Here is a 20,874-nt window from a genome sequence, read left to right on the forward strand (position 1 = left end):
GGGGAGTCTTACGTATGGTTGCATGGCTGCACACGGGCCATAATCACCCTCTCTCCGTTTCAGTGAGTTCACGCGAAATAAGCAGAGGTCTTTGGCGGGACGCTCCGATCCGCCTCTCGCTGTGCCCTTACCCTTTTTTTTTCTTTTTTTTTGCCACCTTCCCCCATCACGGCCATATGTGCGTCCAGCCCCAGCTGACTCACCTTTATTTAGTCCTCCTGGAGTTTTGGCAGAGTGACATTATTTGTTTAGCTCATCCCAAAGTTGAAAGCCGACACGATTCGTCTGAAATCTGATGAAACGTGACCGTCCAGGAAAGATTTAGATGAAGCAACGCAATTAAACTGTCACGCCGCAAAGCAAGATGAATGGAACTTTAACTGCCGATGACCCACTTAATCGCAGATGTTTTGTCTTCCCACATTTGGTGGAACTTTTTTTTTTTTTTTTTTTTGCCTCCTTTTGATTTCTGACATATTCAGCGTGGAGACGCCCACACCTTTGCTCTCCCGGGCTGTGCTTCTTGCAAACAAAATGAAATCACAAAGTCATTACAGGGAGTCCTTGCTCTTATCTTGAAGGAGATTTCCCCACTGTTGACTCACGGAAAGAGCTGCTTTTCAGTCGTTTACGCAAAATCATGTTATCACCGCTGCGGCTCGGCCTGGCATTTTGGCCATTTTCCAAGTTTTGCTATCCTTTGTGAGATGCCGAAAAAAATTGCTTCGCACCTTCAATGAATGGCCTATTTTGTAATTGTTTTCATATATTGGACGCACTGGATTATAAGGCGCAATCTACAATGCATCCACTAGATGGAGCTACGCTCCTTCCGTTCATGACCGCCTCCGAAAAACGTAAATGATTACTTCAATGAAACTACGAAAATTGAAAAAAATGCATCAAAACAGAAAATTAAGCGAGGAAATCACAAAATAAATTCTATAGCGCCCCTACAGAATTTATTTCGGCATTTCCTTGAGCGTAGCTCCAACAGAACGATCAGATGTCAGTAAAATGTACGAGACTGGACTGTCTCAGAAGTGTTTTGTTATTTATTCCTTTGTTGTGTACTGTATTCACAACAGTAGTGCGGAAACTACGGTACGAGAGGAAGCGATGCTTTTTAATTAGCGTCAGCACCACGGTGCCCCGATTTTCTTCGATGAAAAAGAAAAGCAAAAGGAAGGCGGGGGGAAACAAGCCCCAGACTTTGTTCCTTGATTGATTATGTTGCAAGAGGGGCACAGCGTGAGTTTAGAAAAAAATTCGGCAAACAAATCCATGAATAAAAGACACAACAAAGAGCGATTTGAATACTTGCACATGTGGAAGTGGTGTCGGCGTGTATTGGGGGGTTGGACTTTTACAGCCCAGATACACTAAGCGGGCGGTCGATGAAGGTGATAATTAGTGACTAGTCGACATCACACATTGTACCGTAGTAAAGTCGCCCAGTCAACTAGTGTGTCCAACCCCGAATGTTCAACCGTTGGCCGTTGTTTGAGAACAGAAGAACCTCATCATCCCGACTTTTCTTTCCAGACCATGATCCAGTCCAGGAAGGCTGGCCTGTGCCACACGTTGGCGACGCGGACCTCCCTCAATGACCAAGAGCTCGTGAGTCAAGTTGCCCGGTTGTGTCGGGGTGTCGTACAAAACACGAGTGCCGCAAAAGATCTGCCGTCTCTTTGGATTGTTGACGCAACGGATGCAAATGAACATCCCTGCCGATGAGTTCCGCCGCGTCCGCGTTTCACCGGCACCCGTTGCGGTGTTTCCCAACAGAAGTGCCACGTGTACAAGAAAACGCTTCAGGCTCTCATCTACCCCATCTCCTGCACCACGCCGCACAACTTTGAGGTGTGGACCGCCACCACGCCCACCTACTGCTACGAGTGCGAAGGGTTGCTGTGGGGCCTCGCCCGGCAGGGCATGCGCTGCGCCGAGTGTGGCGTCAAAGTCCATGAGAAGTGCCAGGAGCTGCTCAACGCCGACTGCCTGCAGCGTGAGTGGAAAGAGCTTCTGTCGCCGGAATCCGATCTGAGGGTTCACATGGACCCTTTCCCGCCGTCTTCCTCAGGAGCCGCCGAGAAGAGCTCCAAGACGGGAGCGGAGGACCGCACGCAGCACATCATCATGGCCATGAAGGACAGGATGAAGATACGCGAGAGGAACAAGCCGGAGATCTTTGAGGAGATCCGCCGAGTGTTCAACATGTCCAGGACGCTCCACGGCCAGCACATGAAGAACATCAAGCAGAACATCCTCGACGGGACCTCCAAGTGGTCGGCCAAGATCACCATCAACGGTACGTTCTTGTCCTCCATCACTGCGCCGCATGGCCGATGGGTGTCACTGTACTCCACACAAAAAGTTGGGAATGCAGTTTGGGGCTTTTGGGAGAAATTTTAGGATGGATTGCAGAATGCCTGACCTAACAGCCAGCTTGTAGACCAGGGCCTCGGGCTTGTGTGGCCACTTTAGAGTGCCCCGTTGTTGGCCATGAGTGCTGGGACATCACGAAGAGAAACGTTTTCACTATGTACCTTTTTCCATGTCTGACTTAACAGTCAGCTTGTGGACCAGCGCTTCAGATTAGTGCAGGGCGACCAAAGGGAGCCCTGATTTAACAAAAAAAAAAAAAAAAAAAAACTCAGTGCAAATGATCGCTTGGCCATTGTAATTTGTGAGCACTGATGCACATCTCTGCACACATAACCGATCCAACTTTACCTCACCGCAAGCCCGCTGCCGCCGCCTCCCGCGCATCCAGGATGCCACTGTTACCACGGCAACCTGACACGTGGCAGCGTGCAGTGGCAGTGGTTGTTGCCGTGGCAACCGTCACACCTTGTCTCTGTGCTCCATCAAAGGCGGAAACATCATTCAGACTCTTGTGGGTTTTTTTTTTTTTTTTTTCCCCCCTCACGCTGAGATCTTCATCGATGCTTGATTGAAGTTGAAATAGTTGCACAAGGTTGCTCAGGAAGTAGTCGCATTCATTCTCTTTTGTTACGCATGAAGTTAGTCACGAGAGTGTGTGCGTGGTGCGTTGAATGCAATGTGTTGTTATGCAATTTGTTTTTCCACTGGTGCGTTAGTTGTGAGCGCGCAGGGTCTCCAGGCCAAGGACCGGACGGGTTCCAGTGACCCGTACGTCACCATCCAAGTGGGCAAGACCAAGAAGAGGACAAAAACCATCTATGGCAACTTGAACCCGGTCTGGGAGGAGAAGTTCAGCTTGTAAGTTCCCTGTTCTATTCCTCACCAGCGATTTATTGGTTTTATTTTTAACCCTCCGCCATCTTTTCCAGTCAGTGCCACAACTCGTCGGAGCGCGTGAAACTGCGCGTGTGGGACGAGGACGACGACATCAAGTCACGGGTGAAGCAGCGGCTCAAGAGGGAGTCGGACGACTTCCTGGGCCAGAGCATCATCGAGGTCCGCACGCTCAACGGCGAGATGGACGTCTGGTACCACTTGGGTACGGTTGCCGCGCCGTGGCAGGACATCATTGTCGACACGCTACACCGCCCGACAGAGTCCCGGGATGTTTTGTTTTTTTTTTGTTCTTTTTTTGCAGTCGATGCTAAAGTGATGATGGCCGACGTCAGTTAATCGATGACATCAGCGATATTTTGTCAAGTCGCTGCGCATGGTTTCGCCATCAAGCACGAGCTAGCTCACTCGCTTCCTCGTCGTTCTCGGCTCCGGCAATTTGAGCGACAAGAAATGTGGCAAATGTGGCACCCGTAGACCCACAAAAAAGGTCCCAAGAAGCCATGAAGATAAAGACACAGTTATTTTTGATTGATTGATTTTTTTTTTAATCGAGCCACCACAGGTAGTTTTCACTTTGTAACTTGAGCTTTTTTAGACATGTCCATCAAAACAGTCTCAAGAAACCATTCCCGAATCTGCCATTTTTGGTTTGAAGCAAACATTTTGGCTTCGCCGAAGCCTTCGTGGCCTCACAGACAGTCGGAACGTGCGAAGCCGACGCCAAATCCATGACAGGCATCTGCCTCCGGCCCCATTTTGTTGTGAACCTCCATCAAGTCCGTTTTTGCTTCTTCCCAACCAAACACATGAAAGGCACGGCTATCCTACACCTTATAAAATTCCGCTCTGAGTTTATCCTCTTTTCTGAGCTTTGTAAAGCATGGAGTTGTCCCGATAATAGGCTCTGAAACGCGTCGAAGTCGACATTTTTTTGAGGGTGGGGGTATGTTTGTTTATTGTTCTGTATTTTTTTGCGTTTGCAGAAAAGCGAACTGACAAATCGGCGGTGTCGGGCGCCATTCGCCTTCAGATCAGCGTGGAGATCGAAGGCGAGGAAAAGGTGGCCCCGTACCATGTGCAGTACACCTGTCTCCACGAGGTAAGGCGCTTGCTTGCTTGCTTGCTTACTTGCTCCCCCTCCGGTTGGGGTGCTCGGTGGAAAAGTACCAAAGGGGCCACTTGTGGTGCGGTCCGCTAGAACATTTTCCACTTGGTGACGGACGTGGAGGGCGGCGGCGCGGTCAAGTTCCCGGCGGCTCAGGGCGACGACGCCTGGAAGGTTTACTTTGACGAGGTGCAGCAGGAAGTGGCGGATGAGTTCGCCGTGAGATACGGCGTTGAGCCCATCTACCAGGCCATGACGTAAGGCTACCGTCAGTCATTCGCGTTACATTGACGAGGTTCTGAAAGGGAAATGACCAATACGGTGCCAATTCCAATCTTGCTGAAAATAGTGTCGGGTTGAAAGATCAAATTATTATTTTTTTGAACATACCCTAAGTGGCAGCAACACATGCACACAGAGTAGACAATACTCACAGGCATGTATTCTTTATCCACTGCGAAGACTTGTGACCACTTTGTAAGTCAAGGCACTGCTGTACTTGACAATCTACTTATTTTCCGTGTGTGTGTGTGTGTGTGTGTGTGTGTGTGTGTGTGTGCGTGTGTGTGCGTGTGTTCATTCAGCCACTTCTCGTGCCTGTCGTCCAAGTACATGCTGTCGGGCGTGCCGTCCGTGATGAGCACGCTGTTGGCCAACATCAACGCCTTCTACGCGCACCCCAGCGCCACCACCACCAACGTCGCCGCACCCGCCAGGTTCGCCGCCTCCAATTTCGGGGTGAGTGCCACGACCATCAAAACGCCGTAGGACACAAAATAGTGACTATTTTGAGTTTTTGCAAATGTCGAATGCAACATTCTTCTCAGTCACCAAGACTTGTTGAGCCGTGCCAAAAACAAATGCGGTGCAATGCGGTTAAAACAGGCGCAATTTCGCCAAGCCTGTCGAACTGTGACGAAGGACTCATGACATTTCGACAGACTTTGGGAAATTCAGCCCCTGAAGCCAGTTTCTCTTGACAAGATGTAATTTCGTAAATGCGTCAATTGGGAGGAGACCCATAAAAAATTCTCAAGAAGACATGCTCAAAAAACACTGGAAGTCAGTTATTTGGTTTTTCGGCTCAAGACTGATGGACCTTACTTATTTATTGATCGTGTGCGTGTGTGCACTCATGTTATGTGGTGCACGTAGGCACGCAAAGAGGAAATATTTCAAGAGTTTGGCAGATTAGCTGGTCGGTGTTGCCAGGTAATGTCGCCATCGCAATTGTTTGATCCTGACATGAAACGAAAGGGGAAAGCCTCTCCAGCTTGTCGCTAAGCAACCAGCTTGTCTTTGGCCGCCCTATCAAAAGTGATGCGATAGTTAACATTAATGTTGAAAAATACTGACTTCTAATTTATTTCTTGCAGATGAAGCGTTGGGGGGGGGGGGTTGTCCTTCTTACTAACGTTTTGGCATTTTTTTTTCCCCCCTTCCTAACAGAGGGATCGTTTTGTCAAGCTTTTGGATCAGCTGCACAATTCGCTGAGGATTGACCTCTCCGCCTACCGAGTGAGTACGCAGGCAACGGACTTAGGAAAAAGTAGATGCGCTATAAATTGTGCGATCAAAACCGATAAAAAAGACTTTTTAGGAAGGGTTGGCACTCATAATAAGCGAGAAACGTTGCTTTCAAAAATAATTTAAGAAATCGGATTCCAATAAATAATGAAAGAAGGTATGTCCTGTTTTAGTTTTTTCCTTTTTGTTCTGTTTCTCAAAGCCACGCCATTTTTTTCACATGTTCAAATAAGAAAACGAAACTTTGTCAAAGGGATTCCGTTGAAAGTCGGTGTGCGCGCGTGTCCTCAGAACAACTTTCCGGCCAGCTGCAAGGCGCGCCTTCAAGATCTCAAGTCCACGGTGGACCTCCTCACCAGCATCACCTTCTTCAGGATGAAGGTACAAACCCGACGGCACTCGCTGCACTCGTTTTCTTCAGGCCGATTCACTCATTTCCTCGACAGCGTTGCCTTGACTTACAACTCGAATTGATTCCCTCACCGAACTTTGCAACTCAAGTGACTTGTATATATCGCTGGGATTTTCCCCTTTGGAATGTATTGAAAATCCATCACGGTAGTGATCAACATCAAGAAATGCAGTCAGTTTATGTTAGCAGCAGGCCCCTCGAGAGTGTTTTCACTTTTATTCGCAGGTTAGACCGTTTGTCCCATTCGATCGATGACTTTTTCATCGGAACAATTTGAGTTTGAGAACCTCGCCGATGGGAATGATACAGTCATGTCCAATGCGGTCCAGGTCCTGGAGTTGCAGAGCCCGCCCCGGGCGTCTTCGGTGGTACGCGATTGCGTCAAGGCCTGCCTCAACTCCACCTATGAGTACATCTTCAACAACTGCCTGGAGCTCTTCGACCGCCAGTTCCAAACCGCCGCCCCCGCCGTCAGTAAACACCTTACCCCTGCGCACTGTTTATTTTGCGAGCATGTCAAATTACAGGCCTTTGAAAAGGAGAAGTCAGAGTCCGTCCATTGATTTTTCTTCTTGCAGCCTGAGCCAGAGAAGAAGAAGGGAAAGATGGAGGGTGAAGACGAGGAGGAAGAGGAAGAAGAAGAGGAGAAAGACGAGAAGAAAAAGGAGAGCCAGCCTCCAGAGGAGCAAGGCCCGAGCATCCAGAATCTTGACTTCTGGCCCAAACTCATCACACTGATCGTGTCCATCATCGAGGAGGACAAGAATTCCTACACGGCCATCATCAACCAGTCAGTCTTCCTTCTTCTTGCTTTTGAACTCTTGTTTTGATCAAGTCGCCCACCGTCGACATTTTAACTTGCATCATGTCAAACTTTGCAGGAGTGTCGAGACAATTAATATGAATAATAATATTGCCGGATTCTTTTTCCAGAAAAAAAGGCATCTTTTCAAAACAGTTTGTCTCATTCAAAGACCTCCAACAAAGACAAACTACCCCAAGAGACAAACTACTCCAATTGCTAGCAAATGTCAACCACGTACGCTCGCTTGTAAGGAATTCAGTAGACGAGGCTCGGAGGCCCTGCAGCCTCGTCGGAGTAATACGATGGCATTTCTTGTCGAGGTTCTCAGTGACGATGCATCCAAATGAAATTCCAGTGGGCGAAACTTGTCTTGAGTATTTAAGACTTGCCAGGAAAGGCTGCCTATTGCAAAAAAAAAAAAAAAAAAAAAATTACCTTGAATGTGCCAGCATAACACACGCAACTCATGTGCTCCCCCTTCAGGTTTCCTCAGGAACTGAACGTGGGAAAAGTCAGCGCTGAGGTGATGTGGACGCTGTTCGCTCAGGATGTCAAGTATGCTCTGGAGGGTGAGATTTGATGCGCACGCCTTTACGAGTCTGTGTGCGCTCGTTCTATTTTTGTGTGTGTTTGTTTTTGCTCAGTCTGGTTCTTTTCTTCGCTAATCTGTGATCTTTCTCCAGTTTTGGCTAAAGGCGGTCGCTACCGCGGGAACGTAGGTGAGCGCTGCTTGTTAGCATCGTTAGCATATTAGCCGTCACGTGAGTGTCTAGAACGTACTCCGTCTCGTCATATCAGCGTAAAAAGAAGTGAATCACAATTAATATTCAACTTGAAAACCATTGTCTCCTCCCTACCAACTGTCAGCATGTTAGCATGAGGTCAATTCTCATTTGAAATCATGTCCAACCAAAAGAGGCCGTGAAGTTGTTGTTGCTCAACAGTTGTGCTTTAGGACCTCGTTTTGCGATGAGATTTTTCAATTCAGTTACATTTTGTTCAACTCTATTTGTGTCGCACTTTGTCATATCAAATGCAACTCAAAGATCCCAACCCAGGGAGATGCAGGGGACCCCCCCCCCCGCACCCCCCCATTCACCGAGCCAGGACCTCCCCATCGGGAATTTCTGCAAAATATTGTTTCTTTTATAATATTATTTTAAAACATGATAGAATGTTCCCAAACGGCCGCAGCGTTTTCGGGCCGGTCGTCGGCATCGAGGCCGGGCGACCCCCCCACCCCTCACCCCCCCACGCCTCCCACCACCAGCACTCCCCGGTCGCCATCACGATGTCACCGTCGCTTTGATGGCTCTTAATAATGCAGGCTCGTGTTAGTGCGTAATTTGTGTTGGTGTGTTCGAGGCTGCGTTTGGATCGCAGCAATCCATCATGGGAGCGTTTTCGCCACGTCACCGCTTTCTCCATCAAGTTTATCATCACCATCCTCCTCCTCCTTTTCATCTCTGCTGTCATTGTTTTTTTTGTTTTGTTTTTGTTACTGTTTTTGCCGTTCTGTCGCCATGGCAGCAACAGCTCCCGGCACCTTCCGCATCCGCAGAATAGAATTCCACGATGGTAAGCCCGCGGAATGCAGATTTCGGAAATATTGCACATCGTAGTTGTTAGATCAAAGGATGATTACCTTTATGCCTAAAAAGAAAGGAACGGGGGGAGATTGCTGGTAAGTATGGAAAGGGGGTTGCTAGTACAAAGGTCGTTTTAGGAAAGGAGATTTTCGTGTAAATTGGTTGCTGGTCTGTTAAGGAGGACTTGGTTGCTGGTAAGTCAAGTCCAAGTAGCATTGCTGGACAATTCAGGGTTAGCCGGTTCACTGTAGAAAGAGGCGATTGCTGGTAAGTGAAGGGAATGTGGGCTGCTGATGGTCAACGAAGAAAAGACGCTTCACTGGTGGCTAGCTGGTCATCTTCCAAATCAGTTTGTTGGTAAATTTCGGAAGTTACTGGAAAGCAAGTTGCTGGTGGAGTCGGGGAAAATGGAATTACTGGTCAATTTTCGGGAGGAGGTTTCTGCCACATCCGGGAAAGGAGCATTAGACAAGGGGTGTTGCTGGTAGATTTCGGTGGGTGGAATTGCTGGCAAATGTGTTCAGGAAAGGCATTTGCTGGTATGTTCTGCACGTGAGATAAGTTTGCCGTCAACTTGTCTTCCCCAGAGCACGATCGTCATCGTCTGTGCAAGCCTTCCGACTACATGAATCTTCACTTCAAGGTCAAGTGGCTCCACAACGAATACGTCTCGGATCTTGCCGCCTTCGCCGACGTCGTTCCCGAGTATCCTTCGTAAGACGCCGTCTTCCCCCATCCCCCCGTGGCTCCTTCACACCTCTGCCCGCAACGCTGTCCGCGTCCCACGGCCTGTTGTGGTCTCCAGGTGGTTCCAGCCCTTCGTCCTGGCCTGGCTGACCGAGAATGAAGACGTTTCCATGGAGTTTATGCACGGGGCGCTGGAGAGGGACAAGAGAGAAGGAGTGAGTCCAAGACATACCAGTCACCTCACGCTTTCTAAATTTACCAGCGGTCTCCTCTCCAATACCAGCAACTCCCCCTTTGCTAATCTTTCCATTGTAAAATTACAGCCCCCACAACATGAAATAAACTTACGAGCAGCACCGATTCTAAAGCGGACCAAGAATCTTTCCTCTGCGAAAGTCCCATTCCTGAAATTACCTGCAATTCCTGTTTTTCTAAGTCAAGCAACAATCTTTGCCGAACATCCCAGCAATCTCCGATTCCTAAAGTTACCAATTGCCCCTTTTCCGAAATTTGTCAGCAATCCCTGTGTTCCTTCATTTACCACCAATCACTTTTCCCAAATCTGTTAGTGACCCCGCTTTCCTGAACCGACATTCCCAAACTGACCGTCAATGAGTCTTTTCCGAAATTTACCAGCAATCGCCCTTTCCTAAACTTGACGACTTACCAGCTACCACTAAATTTACCAGCAATGTCCCTTTCCTTCACCGTTCTTTCCTAAACCTCGCAGCTACCCCCGTTTCTAATTTTACCAACGATTTGACTCTCATCAACTGACCAGCAATTACCCTAATCCCTAAATTTAGCAACAATCTCCCCCATTTCCGAACCTTACGAGCAAAGAAAAGGCATGAGTTGAAACTGCTTTAACACTGTCCGTCAAAGTCGACTTTCCCCAGGTTGCCAGAAGTAATTTCTTTTCTTCTTTGTCGTCTTCTTCTTTTTCTACCTCTCCCCCTGTTGTTTATTTTTGGGGCTCCCCAGTTCCAATCGACATCGGAGCACGCGTTGTTCTCCTGCTCGGTGGTGGACATTTTCACGCAGCTCAACCAAAGCTTCGGGATCATCCGCAAGCTGGACTGTCCCGACCCCGCCGTGCTGGCTCACTACAACAGACGATTCGCCAAGGTGACGTTGGGAGCTGAACGGATGATTGCCATCCCAGATTGCTGCATCTCAATTTCTCGTCTCGGTTGTCAGACCAAGAGATTAGCGTGATCACGGCTGTTAGCTCAAAGGGAAATGACCATCTTTAAAGTTGTAACAGCGCATTTTTCAGATCAGAAATTAGTTTGAATAATATTATTGTCGTTTATTGTCGATATTAGATCAAACTTATCATCTCGGTTCAACGTGATTGTTCAAGCAAATGATTGTCGTTGTTTATCGTCATCGTTAGGTCAACTCAACCGCATGTGTTACTGTGATCCGAGATGTAATGTTAGATCAAACGAATATCATCGTAGGTGTCAAATCAAAAGATGAGCATTCTCCGAGATGAAAGAAAGGACTTTGATGTTCTCATGACGCGCCGCCGTGCTTCTCGCGCGACGCGGCCGCTCGCCGTGCTAACGTCTTGAGCTAAAAGTAATTTTTGGGGTGTGTGCTTGTTGTCGTTTTGTTCAGACCATCAGCAAAGTGCTGCTGCAGTACTGCGCCCTGCTGGCCAAAAACTTTCCATCCTACTGCGCCAAGGAGAAGATCGTCAGTACACGAGCGTCGCCGAGAAGTCGACGAGGTCTCGGGAGGGGCGCGCTTCATTTTGTCTTGTTTTTTTTCTTTTCTTTTCGTGTTGTCGTGTTAGCCGTGCGTGCTGATGAACAACATCCAGCACATGAGAGTCCTTCTGGAGAGGATGTTCGAGTCCATGGGAGCAAAGCAGGTCAGTAACCTGTGGTTGTTCTACTGGTGTGCCAAAGTTTTCCTCCTAATGAGGACAAAGATGAACCTTCCCCTGGATGTCTTTGATATCGAAGGCATCGTAAGGTGGTACGAGTAAGCCAAAAGTGGTGCGAGCGGTGAGGGGAAAAAAAATGTACAATCGAGACGCAGCCTTTCTCCAAGTGTGCCCGAGTTATTCCACGAGTGTGCGGAAATGTCTTTCGGGCAGAGAGTGTACTAGTACGTGGACTCCATGAACTATGGAGTAAATGCTGATCTACGGTGTGAAGACGGGTGACCACTTTGTGATGCTTTTCAATCTGCTTTGAAGACGTTTTTGGATGATTTTCCAGTGTTTTATTTTCTTGGCAGTTTACGGTTGAAGAGGAGAGAGTAAGTTGCTTCTTAGATCCCCACAGCCCAGCCATCTTTTCCGCTCTTCATCCTTATAATAATCCCAACGTCCCTAGATGTACAACAATTCCCCTTACCTAATTGACAGCAATCAGCCACTCCCTTCATTGAGCAGCATCCCCTGACCCTGAAGTTACTTCTTTCACACTTTCGCAAACTTCTCCTCAGTCTCCCCTTTTCCTACATTGACAGCAATCGCCATTATTAAGAGCTGCAACAATACAGCTTTCCTGAATCGACCAACAATCTCCCTTTTGTAAACATAGAGTCATACCCCTGATCTATATTTACAACAATCTACCTTTTCTTAGTTTACCAATGATCCCAATCTCCGAAAATTACCGGCAACCCCCGCTTCCCTAAATTCACGACCAATCTCACTTTCCTAAATGTATCACAAATCCCCTTTTTACGAAACGTGCTATCCCTCTTACCTTAGCTTGCTAGCAACACCCGTTTCCTCAATTTACCACCAATCTCCCTTTCCTGAATTCAACAGCAATGCCTACTTTCATGAATGGATTAGCAATCTCCCTTTCCTTAACTGAGCAACCTTTTCCTAAATTTGTCAGTGACGTCCCTTTCCCTCATTTGCCAGAAATTCCACTATTGTGAAACATTCAATTCCCAGCGATTCTCTCCCTCATTTACCAGCAGCCCACTTTTCCTTACCGGAAATCCCCTCTCTTGAATCTACCAGCAATCAGCCCTTTCCTAAACAGAAGTCTACCTTTCCATTACTTGAGCAGTACACCCCCCGCCCCCCACCAGCCACCCCCCATTTCATTGACTTTTGTTGTTCGTTTGATGTTGAATATTGTTGCTTCTTTGCAAAAGTTGGAGGAAGAGGAGGATTTCGATGACGAGGTGGGTGTATCTGTCGCACGATCACATGACTCCACCTCCTCTGTAGCCGGGTTCATAGTTCAAACGTTTTTTATTGTTTTTTTTTCTATTTGCGTTTGCTCAACTCGCCCCCTACAGGCCAACAATGACATTGAAGGCTGTGATGATGATGATGATGATGACATGGTGGGTATGCTATGCTAGCTAGCTAGCGACACGGCACACTTTTGAGGTTATTGTTTTGTCTTTTTACTGTTTTTTTTTTTTCATCGGCTTCTATTTTTGACGCAGTCGAAATGCTCGGACTCAGAAGGCTCGGAGGTCAGTGGCAGCGGTCATTTTTAGCATTAGCATGGTTAGCATTGAACAATGACAAGGGAGGAAACAGGAAGTAGAACTAAATCTGTTTTTGTACATCCCTTCATTGTTCCATCTCTGTTCACGTACACGCTCAGATGGACAACAAGGACAAGGAGGACAAGGTCCGAGTGTGTGTGTGTGTGTGTGTGTGTGTGTGTGTGTGTGTGTGTGTGTGTGTGTGTGTGTGTGTGTGTGTGTGTGTGTGTGTTTTGTGCGTGCGTGCGTGCCACGTGTTTCTATTGTGAACATTATCTGAATGGGTTTTTTTTGTTTGTTTTTGTTGTCATCCAAAAGATTGAAGAGGAAAAGGTGAGCTGCCACAACGAACAACTAACAAAATAAATAGGAGATTATTTGACGTTTAAATGTTAGATGTTTTTTTAATTATGATTTATATACTTATAATCCTTCGTGCAGTTCAAATAAGATGCATTCATGTCATTCCTCGTTTTTTTTTTGTTTTTTTATCCCCTTGCATTTGTACAGCTGAAATCCGACATGGAAAAGGTGTGTGTGTGTGTGTGTGTGTGTGTGTGTGTGTGCGTGTTTGCATATTTATGTTTTGGTGTCTATTCTCTTATGAACGGTGACATTTCATTTTTTTATGTTTTGTGCTGTTTCTTTCTTATTTTCACTTTTGGACAGTTGGAATCTGAGGAAAAGGTGTGTGTATATGTGTGTGTGTGTGTGTGTGTGTGTGTTTTAAGTCGATACAGTTTCTGTGTCTTTAGTGTAGTGTGTGCAAATTTGGGGAATAATCCATGTACCGATGTTATGTATTCAAAATACCAAAAAAAAAAAAAAAAAAAAAGTTTTCTGTTCGAGCTACAGAAGGAAATGACCGATCTGTTTGTTTTGGGATTTTCGCTATACAAATGTATATTGTAGCAATATACATTGTTTATTTTTATTTTGTCAGATTTGGTGTGAGAGTAATCTCAAAGTAATGGAGTGTATTCGCGTCACATTACTTTAATAGCACTTGGCTTACGTTCCTAACTGCATTTTTTTAAAACAGGTAGCTAGCAACCGTACGCGTATACATACTTTTGAGCAGCGTTGGGCAAATTACTCCCATAATGTAATATGTTACATATTACTAGTTACTTGCATTTGAAAGTAATATGCTGCTTTACAATGCAACTCAGTAACTGTGGTCGGCGTGAGTGACGCGTGTGCGTTGTGTTGTTTCAGGCCGAGAAGAAAGACAAAGAGAAACAGGTCGGTTGGGTGGTGGGTTGCTATTTTGTTTTTCATGTTGTTCTCTTGCGTCGGCACCTTTCTTCCTGCCTCCTCGTCTTGTTCCTCCCTCGCTTCCTCGGACGCGTCTGGAAAGCAGATTGAAAAGCGTCCAAGGCAGACAAAACGCGGTGGCAGACCACCACAATAAATCCCAGCCGCCATCCAAACTGTCACCTCAAAGGTTCCATCCAGTGTGTGTCGTGCTGTCCAACCCACTCCGGACGACCCTCAACCTTTACTCGGACTCACCCCAGGCTGCGTCTCTTCTGTGTGTGTGTGTAATTTTTGGCCAAATTGGTGTGTGCGCGCGTTTGTATATTCCAGTTGGACACGGAAGCGGCGGACATCCTCAACGAGCTACAAATGAAACTCAACGGCGTACTGGATGACTTCAGTGTTGCCTTTGCCAAGAGGTACACACTCACGCGTGCGCACACACACACACACACACACACAAATCAAATCAAATCAGTTCTCGCGAGGTCATTTGTTTGTTTCTTCCCGCACGTGGACGGCATCTCGCTTGCTTGCCTTCAGCTTGCAGGCGCGCATCAGCGCGTGCATGCGTCAGATGTCGGAGCTGCTGTCCCAGATGAGAGGCCCCCCCAACCCCGACACGGCCGAGGGGGAGGCCGACGCCATGTTGAGGCCGCTCGTGGACTTCCTGGACGCCAAGTACGCCCCCCGCTTTCATTCGGCCTTCCCTGACAGCGGCGCGGCCTTCTCAGTTTTTGTTTGCATTCGCTTGCAGTCTGAGCGTGTTTGCAGACGTGTGTGAGAAGGCGGTCCTCAAGAAGATCCTGAAGGACTTGTGGAAGGCGGTCCTGAGCGCTCTGGAGAAGAGCATCGTGTTGCCGCAGAGTAACGACAGCTTGGTAACTGAAAAAAAAAAAGCACTTGAATTCTTGAAATCCCACTCCTTCTCTGAAACCAAAACCCGAGTTTGAAACCTTAATTTGATACGGTAACCACGTCTTGAAACCCTAATCCGTGTTTCAAACCTGCATATGAGAAATGAATCCAGTATTGAAACCCTACTCTGAAAACCTTATCCCTGCTTGAAACCCCAATTCGAAAGCCTAACACTACCTTAAAACCTTAGTTTGAAACGCTAACCTTAATTTGAAACCTTAACCCTTGATTAAAGTTACAACCCATTCTTTAAACCTTCATTTGAAAGCTTCACCCTGTCTCCAAACCCTAATCCAGGCTGTAAATCCTACTTTGAAACATGGTTTGAATCCTTTCCTTCAAACTCTAACCCTACCTTCAAACCGTAATTTGAAATGGTAACTCTGTTACCTTCATTTAAAATCCGAACCCAATCTTCAAGTTCTAACCCAGGTCCAAAATGCAATTCGAAACCCCAAATCTTGCTTGAAACCCTAATTTGAAACTTTAAACGAAACCTTCATTTAAAATCGGAACCCAATCTTCAAGTTCTAACCCAGGCCCAAAATGCAGTTCGAAACCCGAAATCTTGCTTGAAACCCTAATTTGAAACTTTAAACCTTGTTTGAAATTTGGAACCGTGATGTGGAAGTTTAAGACTGTCTTGAAACCATAATCCGGGCTGGAAAGCCAAATTAAAAAGCCCAACCCTACCTTGAACCTGTGTTGAAACGCTAATTTGAAGTCCTCACCCAATCTTGAAACCCCAGTCCTCTCTCGAAAACCTAATTGGAAATTCTAAACCAGGCCTAAAACCCAATTTAAAACCCTAACCCTTCTGTAAAATTACAACCCAGTTTTAAAGTTCCTGTTTGTATCCTTCCTGAAACCCTAACCCAGGCTCAAAATGGCAATTTGAAACCATAACACAGAAAATCAAACCCTAACTTGATACCCTGAACCAATCTTGAATCCAGGTTTGAATCCCAAACCCTTGTTTGCAAGGCCCAATTTCAAACCCGAAACCCTGACTTGAAACCTTAACTTGTCAGTGTCTCTTCGATCCTTCTTGTTAGCCGCACGCTGCATGCGGTTTGACAGTAGAAGCTCTCCTCTGCCATCTGCTGGGGGCTATGAAAAAAAACACATTCGCTGTCAGCGGTTTACACTGGGCAGGAAAATGACAGCGACTCCAAAAATCAATCAAATCAATCATTTGATCACTGCTGTCGGTGACTTTGCAGGGTGCGCAGATCCTCACTGCCGCCAAAGGACTCTCCAACCTCAAGGTAAGTCCTCTTAAGATGAAGGCGACGACGGCGGCGGCAATGACGACCACGAGGACGTCGACGACCCCGTGTTTGTGTTTCAGGGCGGCGCCGGCGGAAGCGGCGGCGAGGCCAAAACGCTGACGCCCAAGCAGTGCGCCGTGGTCGACGCGGGCCTGGAGAGCCTCAAGGTAGGCGGAGCCATCCTGTCCCTTGACCCCGGGCTTCAAACAAACGGGCGACTTCCAGTCGAGTTGAGGAATTTGAACCCGGGGTGAGGGGAAGCGGTTCAGGCCCGGGTTCGGGTTTCTAACGCGGGTGACGGGCATCGGTTTTCAAATTGATGCTGGAGTTTCAAACACAGCTTTGGGATTCAGTCCCGGGTTGAACTTTAACTAATGCCGGTTCGGGTTTCAAGACAGCGTTTGGGTTTGAAAGTCAAGTTGGGGTTTCAAACGAGGGTATCAAGGCAATCTTAAGGTTTCAAACTCAGGTCCTAAAATATTCATAACATTCGAAACCAAACTCTGATTTCTAAGAGCCAGGGTTAGGCTTTTAGAGTAGGGCTGAGATTTTAAGTCCAATATTCAAGTCCGGTTTAGGGTTTTGAAGGGGTGGGGGGGCATTGGTTAGGGTTTCAAGCCTATGTTGGGGTTTCAAATGAGGATTCCAAGTTGTAATTTTGAGGTACGGCTTTCAGCCTGGGTTGGGGCTTTAAAGTATGGTCTGCAACTTGGTTAAAGGGTTCCAAAATAGGGTTTCAAGTCTGGGCTAGGGTCCCAAAATAGGGTTTCAAGTTCAAGTATGGGTTTCGAAACTGTGTTAAGGGTTTAAGTCAATGTTCGGATTTTATCGGAGGCTTTCAGGCCTGGGTTGGGGTTTCAAATTTGGGTTGCAGTTTTCTGTTAGGGTTTTCGCTGGTGGGTTCGGGTTTTAAACTTGGGTTTCACTTTCAAGGGCTAACATGTAGCTCATGCTAAAACGCACAATCAAACTTCTTGTAGTTTTCATGTCGCCATACACGTCGCCGATGGCGTGGTGGCGCGCTCGCCTGACTTTGTGCGGCCAGCGTGGCATCGCTTCCCGCTCGGCGCCGCGCTCTTCGCCATAAGCGCCGTCGACATCCCGAAATACACTTTGGCTGAATATGATTTTTTTTTTTTCTTCTTTCCCAGCAATATTTCCCCGCCGGTGGCAACGGCTTGAAGAAATCTTTTGTGGAGAAAAGTCCCGAGTTGTGTTCCCTGCGTTACGCTTTGTCGCTTTACTCGCAGAGTACTGATGCCCTCATCAGAACTTTTGTCAGCTCGCAGCGGGAACAAGGTCACCATGCGCTCGCTCGCTCGCTCGCGCACACGCACACACACACACACACACACACACACACACACACACACACACACACACACACACACACACACACCACACACAAAAAAAGAAGTCAAACAGGCTTCACTTTTACAGTCTTGCGTAAAGTATCTGAAAGCAATACTCGAGTAAAAGTATCTTACAAAATGCGACTGAGATGGTTATGAAATGATAGTTTCAAGTCGGGGTGAACATTTTAAATTGGGGTTTCTAAGGAGGGTTTTGAAATTGGGTTTTTAAGTTGGAGTGAGGCTTCTAAGTTACGACTTCAGCCCAAGGCTTTGGGCTTGAATAACCCTTGTTTCAAGCCTGCTTTAGGGTTTCAAACAAGGGATAGGGTCCCCTGTCAGGGTTCAGGTTTCAAGTCTGAGTTAGGGTTTCAGCCTGTTTTATGGCTTCGAACCACGGTTAGGGTTTCAAGTCAGCGGTATGGTTTCACGTTAAGATTTAAGGGTTAGGATCTTAAATTAGGGTTTCAAGAAAGGTTTATGATTTCAAGCTAGTGTTCTGAGGGTTAGGGTTCCAAATGTGGGTTTCAAGGTTGGTTTAGGGTTTTAAGTCAACGTTAAGGTTCCGACTCCGGGTTTCAAGCCTAAGTTAGGGTTTTAAACAAAGGTGAGAGTTTCGGTCTCGGGTTGTGATCCAGGGATATGGTTCTGAATTTAGGGTTCAAGCTTGGGTTACATTTTGGGTATCAAACGGGGTTTCCGGTTTCGAGACGGGATTATCGTTTCGAGGCTGGGTTCGAGGTTGAAGTCAAAATTAAGGTTTCTAATTAAGGTTTGAAGCGCTGGGCTCGGGTTTCAAGACAAGATTGCGGTTTCCAGCCTGGGTTGGGTTTTTAGGTCAAGGTCAGGCTTAAACTTTTGGTTCGGGTTTCAAATGAGGGTGTGTGCTTTTCTGTTTGAGGTTCGGGAGTGGAGAACCCGATCGGCGAAGTCGTGCTGCAGGTGGACGTCGTCGCCAAGGAACGCAAAGTCGGCGTCAAAGGTGACGGTCGCTCCGTTTCGCATTTAAGAGCGCCACGGTGGCGCTGGGAGACTTACCGAACGGTCGCCGTGTCGTTCGTCAGTGATCGGCGTCAATGACCTGCGCTGGCAGACGTCCGGAATGTTCCGCCCCTTCGTGGAAGTTTCCTTGCTGGGGCCGGCGCTGGCCGACAAGAAGCGCAAGTTCACCACCATCCCTGTCAGGGTTAAGGTTTCAAGTCTGAGTTAGGGTTTTAAACAAGGGTGAGAGTTTCAGTCTAGGGTTTGTGATCCAGGGATATGGTTCTGAATTTAAGTTTCAAGCTTGGGTTACATTTTGGGTATCAAATGGGGTTTCCGGTTTCGAGACGGGATTCACGTTTCAAGGCTGGGTTAGAGGTTGAAATCAAAATTAAGGTTTCTAATTAAGGTTTGAAGCGCTGGGCTCGGGTTTCAAGACAAGATTGCGGTTTCCAGCCTGGGTTGGGTTTTTAGGTCAAGGTCAGGCTTAAACTTTTGGTTCGGGTTTCAAATGAGGGTGTGTGCTTTTCTGTTTGAGGTTCGGGAGTGGAGAACCCGATCGGCGAAGTCGTGCTGCAGGTGGACGTCGTCGCCAAGGAACGCAAAGTCGGCGTCAAAGGTGACGGTCGCTCCGTTTCGCATTTAAGAGCGCGACGGTGGCGCTGGGAGACTTACCGAGCGGTCGCCGTGTCGTCCGTCAGTGATCGGCGTCAACGACCTGCGCTGGCAGACGTCCGGAATGTTCCGGCCCTTCGTGGAAGTTTCCCTGCTGGGGCCGGCGCTGGCCGACAAGAAGCGCAAGTTCACCACCAAGTCCAAGAACAACTGCTGGAGCGCCAAGTTCAACGAGAGCTTCCAATTGTCAGTCGCACACACATCACCTCGTGCATAGAAAAATGGGTCAGGTCTTAAATGCGGTTTGAGTTCGTGTGTGGATGAGGTCTGGGTTGTGGTTTCAAGACGAGGTTAGGGTGCCAAGAGAGAAGGGTCAGATGTCACATGAGAGTTTAAAACAAGGCTCGCAATTTCTCATTAACGTTTCAAATTAGGGTTTTGAGACACAGCTATAGTTTCAAAGTCGGGTCTCAAGCGTGGCTTTCAAGTTTGGCTTTGGGTTTCAAACAGATTTAGGGTGAGAAATGACGGCTTTTGGTCTGAAACAAAGGTTATGGTTCCAAGTTAGGATTTCAAACGAGAGTGAGGAGTTCATCATTTGGTTTCAAGACTGGAAAGGAGGGTTTCAAGCTTGGCTTTGAAGCCAGTGTTTCAAGACGAGGCAACGGGTGTCAAGTTATGCTTTTAAATAAAGGTTTAGTGTTTGAAAGTGGGGTTTCAAGTTAAGGTTTGCAGCCGGGGAAAGGGGTTCAAGTCAGGGTGAAAAAAAACAGATTAGGGTCAAAAAGCCTACGTTAGGTTTTCAAAGTAGAGCTTCAAGACGAGGTTAGGGTTTCAAACTCGGGCTATAAACTAGGTTTAAGGGCAGTATTTGAAAGTAGGGTTTCAAGTTCGGTTTTGAAGCCGGGGTTGGGTTTAAAAAGTCGGGTTTCCAGCCTGCCTGAGGGTTTCAAAGTCGAGTTTCAAGACCAGGTTAGGGTGTGTCAACTCGGCTTGAAACAAGGTTTGGGCTTTCAGATTCAATTTGAGGCCAGACTTGCCATTTGAAAGAGGAGTTTCAGATAAAGGTTTAAAAGTGGTCTTTTCAGCCGGTGTTGGGGTTTGAAAGTAGGGTTTCAAGACTAGGTTAGGGTAAGTAAGAGTTTTTAAGAACGGTTTCGGGTTTAGTTTAGTAGATTTCCAATTGCAGCGTTGCAGCCAGGTTTCGAATTTCAACGTTAGAGTGTTTGAACCCTGAATGAGGGTTTCAAAATAAGGTTTCAGAACGACTGTAGGGTTTTAAACAAGGTTTAGGGCTTGCAGCCAGGGTAAAGGTTTGAAATGAACGGGCCCCAGCAAGTGGGTGTCCCTTTTGTTGATTGCTGGCCCTTGTCCGAGTGTGCTTTGCACTAACGCGCGCGTTGTGGCTCCTCGCCAGCGCGTTGGGCAAAGAAGGCGGCGAGTGCTGCGAACTGCAGGCCTCGGTCAAGGACTACTGCTTCGGGCGGGCCGACCGGGTGGTGGGCGTGGCCGTGCTGCAGCTGCGCGACCTGGCCGGGCGCCGCGCCTGCGTCTGCTGGTGCCCGCTGGCTCCCGCAGCCCCCCCCGACC

General features: G+C 47.5%; 1 protein-coding gene across 2 annotated transcripts in view; it reads left to right on the forward strand.

Annotated features, from left to right (window-relative positions):
* Positions 1-20,874, forward strand: part of LOC109526914 (protein unc-13 homolog B-like) — an 83,298-nt gene that overhangs the window by 39,856 nt on the left and 22,568 nt on the right. The window contains exons 14-38 of one of the 2 annotated variants that reach the window (XM_019888492.1): positions 1,546-1,620; positions 1,789-2,008; positions 2,084-2,311; positions 3,105-3,246; positions 3,318-3,487; positions 4,269-4,384; positions 4,484-4,647; positions 4,975-5,128; positions 5,840-5,908; positions 6,209-6,298; positions 6,659-6,799; positions 6,908-7,119; positions 7,618-7,703; positions 9,311-9,437; positions 9,529-9,625; positions 10,395-10,538; positions 11,037-11,114; positions 11,215-11,292; positions 14,106-14,132; positions 14,478-14,566; positions 14,691-14,828; positions 14,905-15,028; positions 16,289-16,333; positions 16,417-16,503; positions 17,488-17,635. In XM_019888492.1, the coding sequence (XP_019744051.1) occupies positions 1,546-1,620; positions 1,789-2,008; positions 2,084-2,311; positions 3,105-3,246; positions 3,318-3,487; positions 4,269-4,384; positions 4,484-4,647; positions 4,975-5,128; positions 5,840-5,908; positions 6,209-6,298; positions 6,659-6,799; positions 6,908-7,119; positions 7,618-7,703; positions 9,311-9,437; positions 9,529-9,625; positions 10,395-10,538; positions 11,037-11,114; positions 11,215-11,292; positions 14,106-14,132; positions 14,478-14,566; positions 14,691-14,828; positions 14,905-15,028; positions 16,289-16,333; positions 16,417-16,503; positions 17,488-17,635 (3,049 nt within the window). The remainder of the gene's footprint in view (positions 1-1,545; positions 1,621-1,788; positions 2,009-2,083; positions 2,312-3,104; positions 3,247-3,317; positions 3,488-4,268; positions 4,385-4,483; positions 4,648-4,974; positions 5,129-5,839; positions 5,909-6,208; positions 6,299-6,658; positions 6,800-6,907; positions 7,120-7,617; positions 7,704-9,310; positions 9,438-9,528; positions 9,626-10,394; positions 10,539-11,036; positions 11,115-11,214; positions 11,293-14,105; positions 14,133-14,477; positions 14,567-14,690; positions 14,829-14,904; positions 15,029-16,288; positions 16,334-16,416; positions 16,504-17,487; positions 17,636-20,874) is intronic. The other variant, XM_019888490.1, reaches the window with a different exon arrangement.

Source organism: Hippocampus comes, unplaced genomic scaffold, assembly GCF_001891065.2.
Source record: "Hippocampus comes isolate QL1 unplaced genomic scaffold, H_comes_QL1_v1.1 scaffold128, whole genome shotgun sequence".
NCBI lineage: Eukaryota > Metazoa > Chordata > Actinopteri > Syngnathiformes > Syngnathidae > Hippocampus > Hippocampus comes.